This window comes from Meles meles, chromosome 6 (assembly GCF_922984935.1).
Source record: "Meles meles chromosome 6, mMelMel3.1 paternal haplotype, whole genome shotgun sequence".
NCBI lineage: Eukaryota > Metazoa > Chordata > Mammalia > Carnivora > Mustelidae > Meles > Meles meles.
Window position 1 is genome coordinate 136,679,325 of NC_060071.1, and position 20,463 is coordinate 136,699,787.

At 52.3% G+C, this 20,463-nt stretch overlaps 1 protein-coding gene across 3 annotated transcripts; it reads left to right on the top strand.

Moving 5' to 3' along the window:
- The first annotated feature begins 1,998 nt into the window (after positions 1–1,998).
- SYNDIG1L (synapse differentiation inducing 1 like) lies at positions 1,999–19,384 on the top strand. Of its 3 annotated transcripts, none has more exons than XM_046007335.1 (4): positions 1,999–2,338; positions 17,494–18,182; positions 18,907–19,047; positions 19,226–19,384. In XM_046007335.1, the coding sequence occupies exons 2-4, from the start codon at positions 17,766–17,768 to the stop codon at positions 19,382–19,384; spliced, it is 717 nt and encodes a 238-aa protein (XP_045863291.1). In that variant the 5' UTR covers positions 1,999–2,338; positions 17,494–17,765. The 3 variants fall into 3 exon arrangements, with proteins under 3 accessions (XP_045863291.1, XP_045863289.1, XP_045863290.1); XM_046007333.1 differs by having other exon boundaries at positions 17,705–18,182; XM_046007334.1 differs by having other exon boundaries at positions 17,708–18,182.
- Positions 19,385–20,463: the final 1,079 nt, after the last annotated feature.

Below are 20,463 nucleotides of genomic sequence, written 5' to 3' on the forward strand. Positions count from 1 at the left end.
TAGATTCTTCAGTTCCTGAACCACTCCCTATATCTTGCGAGGGTAATCTCCCTAAAAGAAACACTTAACCGCTGCATGAGCCAGTGTTCTGTCACAAATTTCACGTGGTGCTGATTGCCCCTCAGCGTCTTCAAAGCTGCTGAGGAGGCTCAGAATCCTGAGGAAGCAAAAAGTCCATGGAGATTGGGCTGTGCCAGTTCATGTCAAAAATCAGCCTAGAACCTAGGTCTTTTAGTGCCCAAGCCCAAGGTCCTTGACACGACACCAATGGCCCCTCTGAGAGTTTTTCCCTCTGGGCAACAGCATATAATTATCAACATTAGTATTTAGAATTTATATGCAGCTTTTGCTTCACTGGCTTTTTTATTATCCTGTTGATTAGTAATTCGGTATGCAACCCAGGCATGGAGCAAAGCCAGAGTAGGGAGGGAAGGAGCAAAGGGAAGCCAAGGCCAAGTGGGGGGCCAAGAGACCCTGTGAGAGGAAGACCAGCAGGGAGGCAAAGGTGCAAGAAGGTGCATAGACTCAAGGGACAATGTCTTGGGTGGGGGGAAGAGGGGCTGTGCAGATGTTTTATGGGCCCAAGATGCATGGCCCAAGAGCCTTCCTAGCCTCGGGGTCTCCACCCTAATGCGGCAGGGGCAAGAAGAGCAAGAATACATTTGGTACCCAACAAGTTAAAACAACAATATCAGCCCAGCCCTGAGACCCAGCACAAGGCTTAGGGAGTTCTCTGTCCAGTGGAGAGAAGGAGACCCCAACTCCACAATAAAGGCTCCTGGCTCCTGCAGTGCATGCTGGACACTGAAGGGAACTGCTCCAGGTGCCCCATGTCAGGTTAGAGTGAGAGGGTCCTGGAGCTTACCATTCAGTGTGCTATGACATCCTTAGATTGGGGAAGAGACAACTCTCACTGCAAGATCTTGGTCCCCAGTACCTCCTTCCATCACCAGCCGCAGCTTCAGTCTGCTCTGGGGTTTACTTGGCCCCTATTTGCCTTCAGAAAATGAAAAGACTCTCCCCTGGTCCTGGTACTCTGGTGAGACTCAAGACCTGATAGGGGGCTTGGAAAACAGCCTCGTCCACTTATAACACTCAAGATGAGGGTATCCTTATGATGAAAAAAGAAGAAGAAAAGGAAGGAAACCAGGATGGGGGTGGGGCAGAGAGAAAGCAGCACAGTGGGAAGACAAAGCTGACTTTGTCTTCTGTCAAGAAGCGGCAGCTCAGATCTCAGTTCTCCCAGAGGGGAATGCACACCCCCTGAAGGCGTATTTGGGACCAGGGTGTCACACATGTCATCTCACTTTGTCCTCATATGACCCCTCTGTGGATGCAGCTCCCCCAATTTGCAGATGAGAAAAACCCAAGGTTTCCAGAGGTTCACTTGTTCGAGGTTATACAGTTAGTAAGTGGGACACTAGGACCAAGTCTTGGGCCCATGGTCTTTAAAGCCTGTGCACTTGCCAGCAGAGCACTGTTGTCTCCAAATCAGGAGATTTAAATCTCTGTGAACCCAGCGTCTTCATGTGTAAAATGGAGGGGTGTGGTGAGGGAGTGAGGGGGCGGATTATATTGCCTCATAGAACTGTTAAGAAAATTAAACGAGATCATATTGGTTGAAAACATAAAAACCTGGTAGGGGGTCTGGTATGTAGTAGGCGCTCAATAAATGCTTTTTGTTTGCTTGTTTTTTTCTTTTTAGCTTAATACTAAAACTCAGGGCTTGGGCACTTCAAGAAGCCCGAGGGCCGCCCATTGCTTCTGGGAGAGTGGGGAAGTCGGGTAAGGAGAAGGGCTGGGAAAGGGAGCTCGGCTCCTGCAACCAGAGAGCCCTTCCAACTACGCGCCCCTCGCTCCACCGCCTCCTCTGGGCTCCCCTGACTTCCCGCCCCGCCCCGCCCCGCCCCGCCCCGGAGCTGGGTCCGGAGTGCCTGGTGGGCTGATTCCGGAGCGTGGAAGGGAGCACAGAGGGGAGAAAGAGGCGGCGGCGGCGGGAGGCAGGGAGGAGGGGGATCCTCCTCGTTGCTTTCCCAAGTCGGCGCGGAGCCGCCTCGGGCCGGACTGAGGGCTGCGTGGCGGCTGCGGGGCCGGGCCAGGATGCGGGGCTCCCGGTACCGCGCCGGGCGGGGCAGGCGGCGGTGGCGGGCGACGGGCGGGAGCTGTCCGCGGTGCTGAAGCGGCGGCGGCTGCGGCGGCGGCAGGGACCCGGGGCCGGGAGCAGAGACACCCTCCTGAGATTTCCATCGCGGCCGCAAGGCGGGGGCGCCGTGGTTCACCGGCCCATGCTGGGCCCCCGAGCCCCGCGGAGGAGGCGGGACCGTCCTCGGTGGGACAGGTAAGGGGCCGTCTGGGGGCGCAGCGGGAGCCCAGAGCTAGGCGCTGAGGCTGAATAGAGCTGGGGAGGGTAGTGGGACCGCTCTCAGGGAAGGGGGTTCAGCCTCCCTGCTGACTGCACCTTGCGCTCCCGCAGAGATCGCGCCAAGTCTATCCCTACCCCTCACCCTACACGCTGGGGATGCTGGGAGTGACCTGAGGGGCTGGGGCCCAGGTAGGCACCTGGGCACCCTGACCCCACACCACCAGGCCTTGACCCCAACCTGAGGGAGCTCTTAGACACTCTGCCCACAAAGAAGAGTATCCCGGACTCCCGTGCCCCTGTCCTCACCATGGTTTTGCTCACTAGGGAAATCTGAGCCAGCTTCGCTAAGGATCCCTCTCTTCCCCAACCTGCTCATTAGGGTGACTGGAGTGGCTGTGGTCCTCCTCGCCCCCCCATCCACCCTCAAGATTTCTTCACCCTGGAAATGGCCTTTGGGCCAAGGATGATCCAGGCCCTTAGGACCGATTAACCCATTTCTCCAGGGAAGGAAGGAGATACCAGAAAATACCTTCATTTTTTTCCGTGGCCCTCTTGACTCTAATGGAAGGAGGCTGGTTTTGCATTATACTGCTTGGTGCATGAGGGCAAAGAGTGTGGGAACCTGAGCTTTGTTTTCTATTTTGTGCCTAAAATGCTGGTCACCCTAGAAGAGCCTCCATTTGAAGTCCTCCCTCTTTCTGGCAAGAGTGTGCTGAATGAGCTCATTCAGGCCTGCAAAGTGCTTCCAATTCTTCAGAGCAGAGTTCTCTAAGTGGCAGAACGTAATGATCAAAATAAAACTGCGTAGAGGAAGATCGGCCTATCAGTGTGCTGACCACTGCTTTCTCCCCATCTTTTCACCCCAGCACAACTTCCCCACCACCTCACCACCCCTGGTGATAGAAAGAGCACTAGGCTAGGAGTCCTTGGCTGGGCGCTGTCATGTATCAGCTTGAGGCCAGTTACCTAAACTCTCTGAGCCTCTGAGCTTCAGTTTCCTCATCTGTAAAATGGGGTTAATGTAGCTGCTGTGCTCCTCTCTGGGAACTATCTTGGCACTCAATGAAACAACGTACCAATTGAAGGCTTGTCATCTGTACATCGTCGCCATGCCAGTGTGAGCTGCTGTCACTGTTCCCATCACCAGCCAGGCCTGCTGGCAGTGACCTGATCATCGTAACGCCTACACCCTTTTCTCCCAGGCAAGCAGTGGCTTCCTTTGTCCTTGGCCTCCCTGGGGTCGCAGCCAGTTAAACCCAACTTATAAATCTTGGAGCCAAAAGGTTTCCCTCCCCACTTCTCTTTCATCATCACCTATAGAAGATAATATAGGGTGAGAGTCTGACTCACAGTTCTGGTGTTTTGTTGTTGGTTTGTTTTTTTTTTCCCCAAGAATCACAGATCTAGGGGAACAGATCCTTGAAGGCAAGGATTGTGTTGTTTTCATCTCTTTGCCTCCTTGCACACCTCCCCTCCCCCATAGCACCTGGAAGATAGTAAGGATCCAGTTACTGGGTGTAAAATAAGAGAACAGAGTGTTAAAATATCTCCAAATAAAAGCATTTGACTGAAAGTCGGGAGCCCCATATTCTGACTCCAGATCTGCTACTGACTCAGACAGACCCCTTCCCCTCTATAGGCTTCCGTTTTCTCATCTGTAAAAGAGGGTTGGACTAGACAAGTTCTAATATTCCTGATGTTCCGTGAGGCTCTCGGAGGGCCATACTGAGACCACAGATCCCTCGGTTCTTGAACACAGCATACCAGCTTCATTAACCTGTGTTCAGAGTAAGTTAATGTCCTTTCAGCAAAGAACTGAATTTTATGAATGGAGTGGAAGGGTGCAGTAGGAATCTGAAAAAGCCTTCTCTATTTCTGATGTTTCCTTGAGATCCTCCCCCTCTTATTTCCCTGAGAAAGCCATGAGTGTGTATAGAGTTGCTGGGCCAGAGGGCCCATACGTCCAGGCCAGGAGGCCAGGAAAGCACGCCTCCCCCCCAAACATCCCTTGTGAGTAGCCAAAGGCCAGACACCCAAATCGTGGCCATCTCCTCCCAGGGACACTGCCTGGCTGGATCCCCTCTCCTAAGAAGACTGGAGGAGGGGACAGTCAGGAAAGATCCATCTCTGGGGAGAGCTTTTTTTATAGAAAAACAAAATGAGCTTCCCTGACAATAATTTTCCTCAACTGTGGCAGGCCCAGCCAATGTTCAGAAAAACCTTAGCTAATTGGCACTTGGTTAGAGCTGAGTAAGCCATGCTTCTGACCTCCCTGACTTACCCTGCAAGCACCCAACCAGGGTGGGGGAATCAACTGCCATGTCCCCCCCGCCCCATGTCAGCACTTTCTGGCTCCCAGCTGTTGGTGCAGCACTGGCAAAAATCAGCCCTCCAGAGTTAATGGCCAATCACTAACCCTTATAACAAAGTGAGAGCAGCCACATCGCAGCAAGCATAGAAAGGGGCTTTATTTTCTGCAAGATTGGTCTGTGGGGGTGCTGGCCTCCTGCTGGGGCTAGAACAATGTGCCACCCCACCTTCCAAAGCTATTTGGGTAGATACCCCACCCCCTGAGCTGTCAGAGTGCAGGAGGTCTCTGGTAACCCAGGCACACACATCTGGCTCCTCTCTCAACCAGGGAGAACTACCCACTGACTACTCCTTGTGTTCCCCTCCTTCTGGCTCCCTGCTGAGGCTCCTACTCTGACCCCCTTTGCAATGCCTTGAAGGCAAGAAGAGATTCAACCCTGGCACGTGACTAGGTGATCTTGGTTATCTGGGGCTAGGGGCAAGGGGGGGATCTAAGGAAGAGGAAGAGATACCTGTCACATGGTCATTAAGAAATGACATCTGTGTGTGTGTGTGTGTACGTGTGTATACGTGTGTGTGTGCACGTGCGTGAGCCTGAAACACTGAAATACACACATGCAAGTCCCTTTCCCTTCACACACAAAATGACAGAGGCAGAGAATAAGATAATATCTAGAGACATCTGCACAGTATTAATTACCTTCAAGTTCAAAGGCCAATTCATCTTCGTGTCCTAGAGGGACTTGCAGTCCCGAAGTAATACCATTCCCGGGAGAAAGTAGAAGAAACATCCCAGTTCTCTAAACCGTTGGCATTTTCTAACCCCCTTTTCTTCTCAGGGGCTTGGTGGGCATCTTGCCTGCAGCAGGGTCCCCTCTGCTACAAGGTGGGGACTGATCTCATCCCCATTCTTTGTACGCAGGTTCTCTCCTCTTTACTCCTCCCTTATTCTCTTCTTTCCCTCCTGCCTGCAGCTGTCACCAGCACCCACCACCCCCTCCCCCAAGCAAACGGAGCAGGGAGCCAGGATCTGAGGCTCTACCTCTCCATTAGGTGTGTTATCTTCTGCCATTAGATACACTGTTTGCTTCTAAGTGGTTGGGAACGAGCTGCTTCGGTGAAGAGACAGGTTGTTTCAGCAAGAATAAAGATTCAATTTCTGTCTGAAAATGGACTAATTTGAGGAGTGGTGCCACTCTCCCAATCCTCCCAGCAATTTTCACCTTTGTCAGCTACAAACCCATCCGCAGCCCAATGGATTACACTCTGAGGGAGAGGCTGGTTCAGCCCATGGGAGCCCAGGGTGGCAGCAGATACTAAAAAAGGCAGACTGATGTTCCCTGGAAGTGCCTTAGGAAGCCTCCCCTAGGAGATGAGAGGTGTTCTGGCTCTTTTATCTCTCCTTCACCCTCTTCTCTCCTCTGTTCTTCTTCGTAGGTCCTTTGACAATTCTCAGGTCTCCCTCCTGCCCTGACCATGACCCAGGGTTTCAACTGCATACATCTAATTGCCAGGTAGAGTTTCCGTTCTAACATCCCAACAGCACTCTAAGACCCCCTTCCACTTCTCCTTCCCATCCTGCTCTTTCTTCTGGAGGGTGTGTGTTTCATTTTACTAGGTTGATGCTTGGTGGGCCTTTTCCATCTAAATATTCTTTTTTTTTTTTTTCCAGCTCAGGAAACACTTCCTCTTTCTATTCCTTTCATTGTTATTCTTGTCCATCTCTCCGTTTTATCTTTCTGAAATTCCTGTTAGGTGGTTGCTGGACCTAAAGGACTCTCCTCCCTCTCACCTTTCTTGCCTATGCTCCATCTTTTTGTCTTTTTGCTCTGTGTCTTGGAGAATTTCATTAACTTTTTCTTTCACATGAAAAAGTTAGTCTTTAAGTCTGTCCGTTCTGTTATCCAGTCTCTCTATTAATTTTTTTAAAGTTACATTTACTTAAGTCATCTCTACACTCAACGTGGAGCGCGAACTCATGGCCCCAAGATCAAGAGGCACATGCTCTTCCAACTGAGCAACGAGGCGTCTCACTCCGTTAAATTTTCAAAAATTCAGACAGTTGTTTCCATTTTCCAAAATGCTGTCGTGTTCTTTGTTCCTTTTTCATAGAAGCCTGCTCTCATTTTATGGATATAAGGTCCTCTTTTTTTCTCTCAGAGACATAAATTGAAAAAATTTTAAAGATCTTTTCTATAACTTGATGATTTAGATCTTATTGAGTCACTTGCTCTATTTGTATATTTAATCCTTCTCTTCTGTTTTCATATAGTTGTTCTTCCCTGTCCTTTAATGTCCCATCAGCCTTACAAATAACAGACTGTATTGACTAGCACAGGCAGCTGGTGTGGCCTTCCTCTGAACTTGGGTGAGTCTGTTTCCCTAACAGACCTCTTCCTTGAATGAGACTCATTCTTACTTCTTATTCTGTTCGGGGCCGCAGGTGCCGCTGTGCTGATTTCTTCACCAAGGAATTTCATTTGCTCTTTATCTCCCAGAAATTCCTCAGTGCTTCTGGTCCACTGATAACATTCTTTGCTGTTTTCCAATTCTGTTATGATTTCATTCTTTAAAAAATATACACCCATCATTTTATTAAACCCTTACAATGGAGAAGTGGTCATCTGTGCTCAGGTTGTGTTCCTGAACTAGCAGCCTCCCCCCTGGATTTTCTGTCTCAACTGGTGGCATCACCTTCTACTTAGCTGACAAAGCCAAAAGTCCGGGAGTCAATCTCTGCTCCTCTCTCTCCCTCACTTCCGGTTCTTCTCTCTCCCTCACTTCCGGTTAGCCAAAAAGTCCTGTTCATTCAGCCTCCTGACTTCTCCTCAGATATGACTCTTCCTCTCCACCCATTTTGCCCCAGATCAGGTCAGGTCCTCATGTCCTCCTGCCTGAACTTTTATAGTGGTCTCTTCACCGGACTCCTAGCCTCCATTCTCACTCACCTCAAATCCTTTCTCTTCACCACGGCCAGCCAGAGCGCTCTAAAACCCAGGTATGGCCATAGCAATGCCTGGCTACCACTCTCATTTGGCTCCTCACTTCCCACAGAAGAAAGCTTCTCTGCATGGAATAGAAGGCTTTCCCACCTCACCTGCCTCATTCCATCAATACCAGACCATCCTGGCTTCCCCTCCATTCTGCCACCTCATTCATTGTTTCCACGCTGCTTCCTCACCTGGAAATATCCTCCCCTCGCTGTCTCACCTGGATGGCTCAGATCCGCCCTTCAAGATTCAATTCAGATGTCACCTGCTCTGCGAGCCTCTTCTTAGTTCCCACCATTGCCTCCACTCCAGTCCCAGGATAGGAGTCCTTTATTGGGACACCCCCAGCTCCCCGTTGTGCTTGTAGCTTACCTTACCCCATTGTACTGAAATTTCATTTTTCCTACTCTATATTCCTCCTCAAAGTGGGTACCATTTCTTATTTATTCTTGCATCCCAAGAATTGGTCTGAGGTAACTGCTCCAGAAATTGTGCAGAAACACTCCATCCATCCCAGATCTTAGAAAGTACTTTCTCATGGGGGAACCTTAGCACACCTAGCCCCCTCATTCACTCATTTATTCATGAGATCCACTGTTTCCTGAGTGCCTACTATAAGCCACATCAAGGGCTGCAGGGATGAGGAAGACACAGTCCCCACCCTCTTGAAGCTCCCAATCTGAAGAGGGAGTTAGGCGATTATCAACAAATCTCACAAACAGAAATACTGACATGATAAACTCTCTGAGAAGAGGAGCTGGAGCCTGGAGAGCAGATAACCAAGGAGCCGAAATCCTGAGGAACTGACTTCTGAGCTGAGAGTCAAAGGTTTCCGATGTGAGCGGAGACCATGCTTCTGAGAAATGCCGCTGTGAGGTGAAGGAGAGAGAGGGCAGGAGCCGTAGGAGGGAATTGGTGCTAAGGAAAGATATTCCAGGTATCTGTTGCTGCCTAACTGCCACCCAAAGTTAGTGGCTAAAACTGAGGGCAATTTTTTTCAAAGATTTTATTTATTTATTTGACAGAGAGAGATCACAAGTAGGCAGAGGCAGGCAGAGAGAGAGAGGAAAGGAAGCAGGCTCCCTGCCGAGCAGAGAGCCAGATGTGGGGCTCCATCCCAGGACCTTGGGATCATGACCGGAGCCAGAGGCAGAAGCTTTAACCCACTGAGCCACCCAGGTGACCCAGGACAGTTTTTTTTTTTAACTAAAGACATTTTATTATACCTCACGACCTTGAGGATCAGCAATTCATGCAGAGTTGAGCAATGTGATTACTGCACTCTGTGCGTCATGGACAGAGGTCCTCTGGTGGTATCCAGCTGACAGATGGGCTGGTTTCAAGAGTCCAAGATGGCTTCACTCTCATGTCTGACATCTTGGCATGACTGGAAAGCTAGGATCGTAAGTTCCCTCACCCAGAGCTTCTACGCACGTGGCCTCTCCAGCGTGACAACTTCAGAAAAGTCCAGCTACATACAGGGTGGCTTGGGTTTCGGAGAGTGAGTGTGTCAGCGAGCAAGGGGAAAGCTGCGTGGCCTTTTATAACATGGTCTCTGAAGTCACGCAGCATCCCTTCTGCTGTGCTCTGTGGTTGAAGCAACTGTCACAAGCCCACTCAGATTAGAGAGGAGGCACGTAGACGCCCCCCACCACCACCTCTCGAAGGGAGAAGCATCAGAGTACTTATAACTGAGTTTTACAATCATCACAACCGATTTCTTTCTTTTTTTTTTTTTTTAATTTATTTGACAGAGAGAGATCACGAGTAAGCAGAGAGGCAGGCAGAGAGAGAGGAGGAAGCAGGCTCCCCGCAGAGCAGAGAGCCCGATGCGGGGCCCGATCCCAGGACCCTGAGATCATGACCTGAGCTGAAGGCAGAGGCTTAACCCACTGAGCCACCTAGGTGCCCCCCCTGATTTCTTTTTTAACCGAGAAAGACTACGATACGTTTAAGTGCCATTAGGAAAGATCGGGGGTTAGGAGCAGTGGAAAGCAGAGGAGAAAAGAGAATCAATTGTGTTAGCTTCCTGAAGAGGCAAACTAAAACAAAGAAGGCCAAGTTCTCATTTTTCCCTTGACTCGGACTCTGCCAGGCTCTCCCAGCCCCTGCCCCTGACCCCTGGATTCCTCTCTTCCGTCAGGTGTGCCGTAAACCGCGGCCAAGACGCTGGACCAGAGATCATCAAATCCAGCCTCAAGCCGTCTACAAACAGCCACCAACGTCACAGCGCTCCCTTGTTTGCAGAATGGTTTACTTAGTATCTGATGAGGGGTTGACCTGGTGCCTAGTTTTAAAGATTTCACCTTTTCCCTGGCTTTTAATCTTTTATATTTAATCCTCTGCCTTACTGAGAAGATCTTGCTTTCATCTTTCCGGTTTAGAAGCCATCATTCTTGCTCACTGAGAAATAGTGGTCAGGAGCTGAGCATCCTTGCCATGGCTCTGCACTTCTATGAATCCAGACCTGGAGGTTTTCTAGGCAGCCACCCCTGGGTTGCTAAAGCACCCCAAATCTCCTTACCTTTTCGTAAAGCTTCCATTTCCCGTTCGCTTCACTGAGGCCTCGATTTCAACCTCCTCAAGACCAGAGCCTTGACATTGTCACACCCACACAGCTCATCCCTCCCCTCTGCACGCAGGTAGGCTCTGAAATGTGTAGTGTGAGCCCCAGCTATGGATTCAATTAAACTTGGGTTCAATTCCAGTCCCCATGACGGTTGAATCTTGGACAAGTTACTTGACCTTTCTGAGCCTCAGTTTCTTCATCTGAAAAATGGGAAATAATACTCCCCGGCCAGCTCCACCGGTCATTGCAGAGTTTTGAGATAAAGCCTATGAAGCACCTGGTTTGTTCACTTGGGGCCGCAGTAAATCCGCACTGTTATTATTTCACGGGGTCCCATCCCAAGGATGTGCTTGAACTCCGGGCCACACACCACACTGGCCCTTTGGCCTCCTTTTAAGGGTTTGCAAAGCATCTTCCCAAGCACTTCGGAGGCCCCTGGTAGCACACGCAACAAACCAACTCCAGGCCCCCACCCCTGCAGCCAGCCTGAGAACCTGGTGCCGTTTGGGCCAGGAGGAGCTGCCGTCAGACAGACCTGGGTCCAATGGGGCTCTGCCACTCTCCAGCTGTGTGACCTCAGGAAACCTATTTAACCTTTCTGAGCTGCAGCCCCCCACCCGACACCGCCATGTGAAAGAGGTTGGCTTGAGTGAGATACTGCATTTAGAGCAGTTGACACGATGGTCAGGACAAAGTAAGCACTCAATAAATGGGAGCGGACACGTAGGGACCCTAGCTCCCAGTGACTCTGGAGCCTGGCTTCTAGGGTGTGTGTCCAGCTCACCACTCACCAGCTGGGTGCCTTTGGGCGCTTGTAACTTTCTCATGCCCCAGTGTCATTATCTGTAAAATGGGGACACAGACTTCCTAGGGATACTGTAGGCTACTGTAAGAATCTAATGAGAGAATTTGTCACAAGGAGAATCATGCCTAGAGCATAGTAAGAACTTAATTCATGTGAGGAGCTATTATTATTTCATTCTTTTACTTTGGGTTTTTTTTTTAAGTGATAAGAATTTTTTTTAAGATTTTATTTTTAAGTAATCTTTATACCCAATGTGAGGCTCAAACTCACAACCCTAAGATCGAGAGTCTCAGGCTGTACCAGCTGAGCCAGCCAGGTGCCCCTCATTTATTCACTTTGAGCTTTTGTGTATTTTTATAATTAAGGTGAATTACTTATAAGCAGCATGTAATTGGCTTCTGTTGTTTTAAAGATCCAACCTTTGTTTTCTAAAAAATCGGCTTTGGCACATAACAAAAGGCATTAATTTTAAGTGCACAATTTAGTGAGTTTTGTGAAGTGCTCGCAGTCATGTAACCACTACCACAATCAAGATACAGAACTGCTCTGTCTCTCCAAAAATTCCTCGGGGGCCTCAGCAGCCAATCCCCTACCCCTACTCCTGGCCCTTAGCAGCCACTGAGTCTTCTAAAATTTCATCTAAATAGAGTAATACACAGTGGACTGTCTCTGTTCTTTATGGCAATTTTATTCCATTTACATTCAATATGATTACTGATACAGTTGCGCATAAGTCTTACAACCTACAATTTGTTTTTTATTTGTCTCACTGGTTCTATATTCCTTTTCCAATCTTGCCCCGTTTTTGATAAATCAGGTATTCTTATTATTTCATATTCTGCATCTATTAGCTTACTGGTTACTTTTTTTTTTTTTTTTTTAACTCTTCTTTCAGTGATGATTAGAGCAGGGTTCTTAAAGTGTGGTCCCTGGACCAGCGGCATCAACACCACCCGGGAACTTGTTAGAGATGTAAATTCTCAGGGTCATCTCAGAGCCATCTGCTGTAAGGATGGAACCCAGCAGTCTGGGCTAACAATGCAGGTGCTGTTAGCACAGGCCAATAACCGAGCTCCGAGGCCCCGGACAAGTTGTGCTTCTGGCCGGCAGTGAGGCTGCGGGCAGATCACCTTAATCCCATTAAGATGGAGCTGATTCGAAGCCTGGTTTCTGTGCCTGCGAGGACTGGACCCGTTGCTGGTTGGCTCCTGCTCCTTGGGGATATCCCTGAAGAGGTCCCAGTTGAAAACCAGGGGTGTTGCCTGGGGGCCCTCCTTAATAGGCCCTGAACTCCCATTTTCCTCCCCAGCCTCTGATACAGCTAAAGTGATACCAAGGGTCAGACTCACCTCGTAGGGTTTCTCTTTCCTCTGGGATTTTGCATCCATGGTGATTTTTTTTTAATATTTTATTTATTTATTTGACAGAGAGAGAGATCACAAGTAGGCAGGGAGACAGGCAGAGAGAGGGGGGGAAGCAGGCTCCCCACCGAGCAGAGAGCCCGATGCAGGGCTCGATCCCAGGACCCTGAAATCATCCATGGCGATTTTTTTTTTTTAAGATTTTATTTATTTATTTGACAGAGAGAGATCACAAGTAGGCAGAGAGGCAGGCAGAGAGAGAGGAGGAAGCAGGCTCCCTGCGGAGCAGAGAGCCTGATGCGGGGCTCGATCCCAGGACCCTGAGATCATGACCCGGGCTGAAGGCAGCGGCTTAAACCACTGAGCCACCCAGGCGCCCCTCCATGGTGATTTTTTATGCCTTCCTATCATTCCCTAGTTTTTCTAACTGTTCTAGGCAGTTTAGTGCGACATGGATTAGTCTGTTGTGGCTAGAAGAGGAAGCCGCTCCCTCCTGCGACTTCCCCACAAGAAACTACAGGGTCAGATGAGTGTGTAGAGCTGGGCAGCGCCTGCCTCAGTAAATGTTAAATTATTGTTCTTCTTCTCCCGGGAGAACCCCAGGGTCATGTGGAGCTGAGCTGTTAAAAATCAACCCCTTCTACCCTTCCATACACTTTATAGATAAGCAAACTGATATGATACTATGTGACTGGACTCCAGAACAGTCAGACTCCGGTAGGAGGCTGTAATTCCCCGAGGGCTTCCTGTCCAGGCTCTGGAGGTGGCAGTGTGCTCTCCATCTCTAAATCAGGAAGTAGGAAGCCTCTGGGCCAGGCTCAGTTCTCAGCTCAAAAGGAAACAGCCAGGGGCTATGGCCTCCCAGATCTACCTCTCCCTCTCCTCTTGTGGGGCCTGGAACTCTAGCCCCAGCTGCACGATCTGGAGCAATCTCCTGAGCTTCAGAATCCCAGACATCTCTTGTCTTCCCCCTGGAGCAGTGTGCACGTACGTGCACGTGTGTGGGCACACACACACACACACACACACACACACACTCACCAGCAAGGAGGCAGACGCCCAGTACAGCACAGACAGCAGACACACACAGCCCAGGTGAGACCAGGCCTCAGTGGAGATGAAAATGTCTCTGCTTTGAACTCTGGGTCTCTTACTTCAGGGAACAGGGAGAGGCAGCCCTAAGCAAGAGGCCAAAATGTCAGGCCAGGCTAAGGGCAGAGGAGCCTGGGCCTGGGGGGACCTGCTACCCCCTCCACCCCCTCCTCTTGGCCAGCACTCAGTGCTGGATCCCCAGGATCAGCTTGGTGGACTCTCATGTAGCTTTAGCCGGTTATGGGGCGTGACAGGCTCTCGAACGTGACCTGCTTGAGAACTGTGACCCTTGGCTGGACTGTGAGGAGGGACTGGAGCCCAGAACTTGGTTGATTTATTGAAGTGGGGGGACACATGAGCATGTGTCTGTCTGTCTGTCAGTGTCACGGCAGGCTTCGATGCTCAGCCTTTACACCCAGAAGGAACCCCCAAGCCTGGAAAGGCTTAAAACCAATTTTAGATCATTTGGCTCAGAAGAAATCTAGGCACTTAATTTTTTTTCTGCTTTAGAAGAAGTACGTGCTCAATGTAAAAATAAATATGGGAAATGGGGGGAAAAACATAGTATAAAAAGGAAAATGAAAAGCCCCTGTGCAGCCACCACTGGCGATAATCACTGCGGACGTTTTGGCGGAGTTAGAGTACGTGCGCAGCCGCTTTCTTTTCTTCCTTCTCACTCAAGCTGCAATGAGCATTTTTCTCATGTCATTCCTCTTTGTAAACTCGTTTGAAGGCATCGTACCACCGGATTGCTGTACCATAATTTATTTAACTTGCCCCTCATTGTTGGGCATTCAGGTGGCTTTCAGTTTGTCCCTATTGTGGAAACCCAGGATCCTGTGTCTTTGTGCAGGAAGCTGGGAAGCCCAGCCCCAAGGCACAATCGGAGTGCGGTGCAGGGGAGTGTAGTCCAGGAAAGGCTGGGAGGCTGGGTTTCAATAGCTCGGCTGAGTCCGCGTTGACCAAGAGAGAATGGCTGGCAAGAGCAGGGGGATGAGCGGGGACCCAGCTGCCCCCACCTGCCCTGGACAGCTGCCCTGCAAATGAGCCTCCAGGTCTCCAGAGTTCCGGGGCCTGATTCCTGGCCACGAGTACCCCTCTTTTCCTTCTAGGGAATTGGACAGGAGACTGGCCAAGGCCTCCTATCCCTCCTTCAAGGCATAGGGCAGGGGTGACTTTGATGCACTAGTCTGCTTGGAGGGCCCTGTGGCTGGTCTTTCCCACCGCACCCCGCTGAAAGGCCCCTACATACCTCTGGCCACAGAGATGGTGACAAGGACCCTTGGGTCTATCAGCACAGGGGGCATTAATTAAGACCAGTTGGAGGAGCAGCTAGGGAGGCTTTGGGAGCCCTATCCTAGAATCCCGTAGGGTGGGCGAGGTAGAGGGCAGGGCCAGACTGTGGCAGCCAAAGGGGATTTGGGAAGCCATGGGATGATGTCATGGCTCCACTGTCCCTCGGACCAGGAGATGCCTTGCCTTCCCTTTGCCTCACTCGGGGTGCTCGAGGGGCCATGACGGGAAGGTCATTCCTCAATGGGTTCTGAGCAGGCTCATCCATCCCTGAGTCTGGATGGCAGCAGGCCATGGGGGGAGTTGACTTCTGCGGGGCTCCTTGAGGCTGTGGGATCCCAGAGTGGTAGTGCCACGATCGACATCGGTGACCATTTCGTCCGACACCTCTTCTTCCTGATGCGGAAATGGAGGTGCCAGACCTGAGAGCTCATGGGGGTGGGTGAGGGATGGAACCCCAGGATACCGGACTCCCAGACCCATGACACTTAGGGTCGCAGGCCCTTCGACAGCATATCTTTGAGTCACATCCGCTGGAAGGGATGGGGGAGGCTGGGACAGGAACTCAAAAGCTGCCCTCGGGGGTCAGAAGAGACCAGGCCTGCTGGGACTCTGCCCAGAGGAGCTCAGGCACATCACTGTAGTCCCTGGGCTCCCTGCATGTTTGACCCCCTGCCAAGAGGAAAGGGGAGGGAGAAGGAGCGAAGCCGTTGCATGTGTGAGCTCCACCCCTCCAGAGGATGGATGTCCCGTCTGCGCCTGGCCTGCGGAGAAACTCCTGCCATAGCTCGGTGACAGCCTGGGAAGGACGTGTCACTGCTTCACGCATGGAGCCCCCAGGTGCAGCACAGCCTAATGTCTCTAGCCCCATCTGTGGCCCCCTGGGTGAAGAGTTGGGCATTTGAGCCACACGCCCTTCTTTGGGTCCCTCCATGATTCTGTTAGACATTCTTGGAGCCCCAGCCCTGGAGGCCACTGCTGTCAGGGCTCTGAGCCTCTGAGACCTGGGCAGCCTCCTCTTGGAGGCTCTGTCCTCCCTCCTAGCAGGCCAGTCAGGGGACCCTGCCCACCCCCATGGACTCACCCTCAATGGGCCCCTCCAGGCTTGCCTGGCCCTCCCCAACCCCTCCCTCTGTCCCACTCCCCATTATTCCCGGGGCCCTGCTCTGTCTGTAAGTTTCCCAAAAACCAGCTTTCTGGAATCCAGCCACTTCTCTTGGGGCAGAAAGAGAAATGGCCAGCCTCTGGCTGTGGATTCTTGATGGGATGTGGGACTGGGGAGAGGACTGAGACAAACCCATCCCTGGGGGGCTGAAATCCCTCCACATGCCTTTCCCTTTACCGTCGGGCCAGAAATGACCCTGGACAAGTAGAGACTGAAGCTCAGAAGTGAGCACAACTGCCCCTCCCATTATAATCTGCAATGGCGTCTGGGCCATCTCCCGATCCTCAGAACAGCCTTGTTGGGCTGGGATTATCGTCTGTATTTTACAGCTGGGGAAACCCAGAAGGCCATGATTATTTGCCCAAAGGACCAAGGACAGGACCGACTCTCCGATCTTCAGATTATCAATCCAGGGCAAGACATGACTCTGTCACCCTTCAACTACTATGGGCCTGGGAGGGAGAATGCAGGGTCCCTGGGGCCACCTGGCCTGCCCCTTTCCTCTCTCCACATCCCATTTCTACCCACCACACCGCAGAGTGTGTGTAGCTTTGTGGTACACACACTCACAGGCTGCCTTTCCCTCCTTCAGCCAGTCCTGAGCACCTACTGTGTGCCCTTCCCAGGTCCTTAGGACTGGCTGAAAAAGAACAAGGTAGCCCGGGAGGGCGTCCACACACCAGTCTATGAACATATCTGTGCTTCCGGCTGGGGTGTACAAGTCAAGACTTCAGTGCCCAGGAGGCCCTGCCTTAGACCTCCAGGATTTCCCAAAGCCACAATTTGCCTTAGAGGGAAGATAATTCTAAGGTGCATCCCCCTAAGACCATAAGGGGGGAGAAGCATCCTCCCGTGGGAGGAATGGAAGCTGTGAGCCCTTGCCCTGTGCTGACTCTGAGCTAAGCACCGTCCCACCCAACCCCCAAACAAATCCTCCCGCAACCCAATCTCCCACCTGCTACCAGTTCATGTCAATATCTCCCCACTACTGAGCTCCACTTGTCCTCAGCTGACCTAAAGCCGTGGCAAAGCCCACCTACAGGTGTCACAGTGAGCCTAGCCCTCGCCAAGCCATTCCCCACCCACAGCCACGGGAAGACTTCCAGACCCAAATCGCATCCTGTCACTCCTGCCAAGACCCCTGAAGCCCCCTTAGGCCTAAACAGGGCTGTGTGCTCTGACCCCACACCCAGCTCACCCCTCCCTCTGCACCCTGAAAGGCACCAGCCTTCTCCCAGGCTCTCAGAGCGACCAACCTTGCTCTGGCCTCTGCAGGAAACCTGTTCCCCTCCCTTTGCCTTGCCAGCTGGGCCTCTTTCTCCGGCCATCGGGGCCAGACCCTTCCCTGTAACTTTGCATCCATCTGTCCCTCGCTCGTTCTTATACCCCGCTGTCCTTCAGGGCAGGTTTCCTCACCGCTGTGAGCTCTGTGGAAACAGAGTGCCTCCTTCTCCCTCTCCCTGCTCCCTGGCTTTCTCGCCTCCATGTCCCCAACACCTGCATAGTGCCTGGCAGGGAGCTGATGCCAACCATTATGTGTTCGCAGGCTAGACGAATGAGCCAGCCCTGTGGGGTAAGTCCTGCTGCTGCACCCACTGTATGGACAAAGAAAAGGACACCTGAGAAGAGAAGGAGCCAGCTCAAGATCGCACAGCTGGCTGGTGCCAAAGGCAGGGTCTGGAAGCCTGTGTTCTTAATTGTTTCCGGCCACGCACTGGGCACCCAGGTCTCAGCGTCTGCCTGTCTTGCTCGCCCAGCAGGCTCTCTGAGGACGGCTCCGCTGGCCCAGGCTCCCCTCCCCGGAGCTGCCCCGGAACCATGGAGAGTCTGAGCGAACTGCAGAATCCTCTGCTGCCTCAGAGCCCCGCCCCGCTCCATGGCTCCTACCCTTACCGCGAGGCTTCGCCCAGCTGGTCATGCCAAGAGAAGCTTTACTCCTACCTCCTGGGTGCCGCTGGCTCCGCTCGCCCCCACCAGCTCCTGGACCCAGGGTCCCTGCAGCTGGCCGTGGAGGCCTGGTACAGGCCCAGCTGCCTCCTGGGGAGGGACAAGGTCAAGGAACCCAAAGCAAGCAGCTGTGAGACCAGCTTCACAGAGAGCAGGGAGCTCCAGGCTGGGCCCACAGAGCGGTCCGCGGAACCGGACCAAGAAGAAGAGGATATCACCATCCAGACTGTGTCCTACGGGGTTCAAGAGGAGCTGCAGGGCCCAGGGAACGACCAGGAGGAGGAGGAGGTGAGTGCCTGTGTTTAAAATGCAGATCCCCCGGCCAAGCTCTAAGGGTTGAGATTCGGTGAACCCGGCTTAGGGCCCGAGAATCTGTATGTTACCCAAGAAAAAGTACTTTGGCACAGGTTTGAGAAACACACACTTGGGTTGGCGACTGAATTTTTTTAATAGCATATATTGATCTTGTTTGCTTAATTATACAAGTACTTTAAAAATACAGAAAACCCCTGGAAGAGAATATTAGTATTTGAGTAGATGATGTTCTAGTCATTTTCCATTCAATGTCTTTCTCCCACCCTACTCTGCCCAAAAGATCTTGCCGTACACTGTTTTATCACCAGATTTTTCTCTCTAGACGACGCACTTCAGTGTGGCTCCATGTCCTTTAACATTTGTCTACAAGGCCATCTTTAAGGGTTCCCTGGTGTCCCATTGTACGTTCTCCCATCACTTATAACTCGATCTCCTGGTCATTGGGCACTGAGACTCTCCCCTTCTTTCACAATTACTATCTGATGATGCGTGTGCCTGTACGTACACACTTGCATTCTATCTCTGTATGCTTGTGCCAATTCCTAAGGAGGGAATCAGTGGGTCACAGTTAAGGCTTCGGGTAGAAAGCGCGGAGCCCCGTCACTCCCACCCGCAGCAGACGACACTACCCGTGCCCCCACAGCCTTGCCACCCGTGATCCTGGCCCTGGTCGCAAAAGCCCACTTGTGTTTTGCAGAGTGATGTGACCTCGACGGACAGTGAAAGTGAAGACAACTTCGTGGCGCTGCCGCCCAGGGACCACCTGGGCCTTACTATCTTCTCCATGCTCTGCTGCTTCTGGCCTCTGGGCATCGCTGCCTTCTACTTCTCCCAGGGGGTAAGAGCACGAGGGGCACAGGGCATCTGCTCCAGCCTCTTCCCTCCACCGGAGGGCTTGACCAAAGATGGGGGAGGATGGGGAGGCCTTTGTGCAGGAGGGGGTTGGAGACCAGCGGGCTGGGGCTACGTTGCCCGAGGTGGGGACGCCCCTTTCACCAGCGCCTCTCTCTCCCTAGACCAGCAAGGCCATCTCCAAGGGAGACTTCCGCCTGGCCAGCACCACCTCCCGCAGGGCCCTCTTCCTGGCCACACTCTCCATCGCCGTGGGCGCCGGTCTCTATGTGGCCGTGGTGGTGGCGCTGGCGGCTTACCTGTCCCAGAATGGCCATGGCTAGTGGCCAGGAGGGCCTGGCATCCTGACGCCCCGGCTCCGCCTGAAGAGACAATGGGGTTTGGGGTCACAGACCTTCAGGAGCGCCCGGGCCCCTCAAGACAACCCACCACCCCAGCTTGTGGGGGAGGCGTCCCAGGCTGCACCTGCAGGGCTCCGCTGTCCCTTCTCATCCCTGGCCCCTTGGCCCCAGAGCAAAGCCAAGGCCACCACTCGCGAGCCCAGGCTATGTCAGGAAGCAGGAGAGGGTAGGGCTGCCCACCAAGCCATCCAGTCAGGACCTACCTCTGGCTTGAGGCTAGCCGGGAGCTCAGCCTCTTCTGCCCCCCCCAAGAGGGTTGCCTGTCATGCCAGCAGCCCACTCCCCTGCTCGGCCAGCCTCTCTGCAGAGAAAAAACTGGAGGTTACCGGAAGAGAAAAGGTCACCTGGGGGCAGGAGATCTGACCCAGTTCTTTCAGCTAATGGGCGTCTCCACTCTGGGGACAATCTGAGCTTCCCCAACTCCGCTCTCTGGCCCCCTGAGGTCAACATCCCAGCCAACCAGGAGGGAAATACACAGACACACAGGGGCCCCCTAGCTCTTTCTGGCTCTCCCCTACGGGTTTATGAGACATCATAGATTGTAGATAAAGAAGCGTCCCAGCCATGTAAAGGGCAGGCAAGGCAGGTTCTCTGAACTTCCTTGCGTAGGAACAAAAGGCAGATGTGATAACAAAGTCCTGAAACATTGCCAGGCCTCATGGGCCTCTCCACTCCAACCCTAGTCCCCACCCCCATCATCCTTTTCTGGGCTCCTCCTGGGTGGCCCTAAGCTAATGCCATCCCAGAGAGAGAGTGTCATCGGCCCACCAGCCAAAAAGCGTAGGACCCCGGATCTGGCCCTCTGAGAAAGCAATGAGGAGAGATCCTGGGACATAGCGAGTATAAATGAGGGGAGGGATACAGGACTAACACGGCTGCTGAGCAGCCAGCAGTGCTCAGAAGGCTTCCTGGAAGAGGTGTCCCTTGAGCAAGGTCTAGAGGGACCTTGAGGAAGATGTACCCAGGGAATTCGTTTTCCCATAACCCTTGGTATTTGTGAA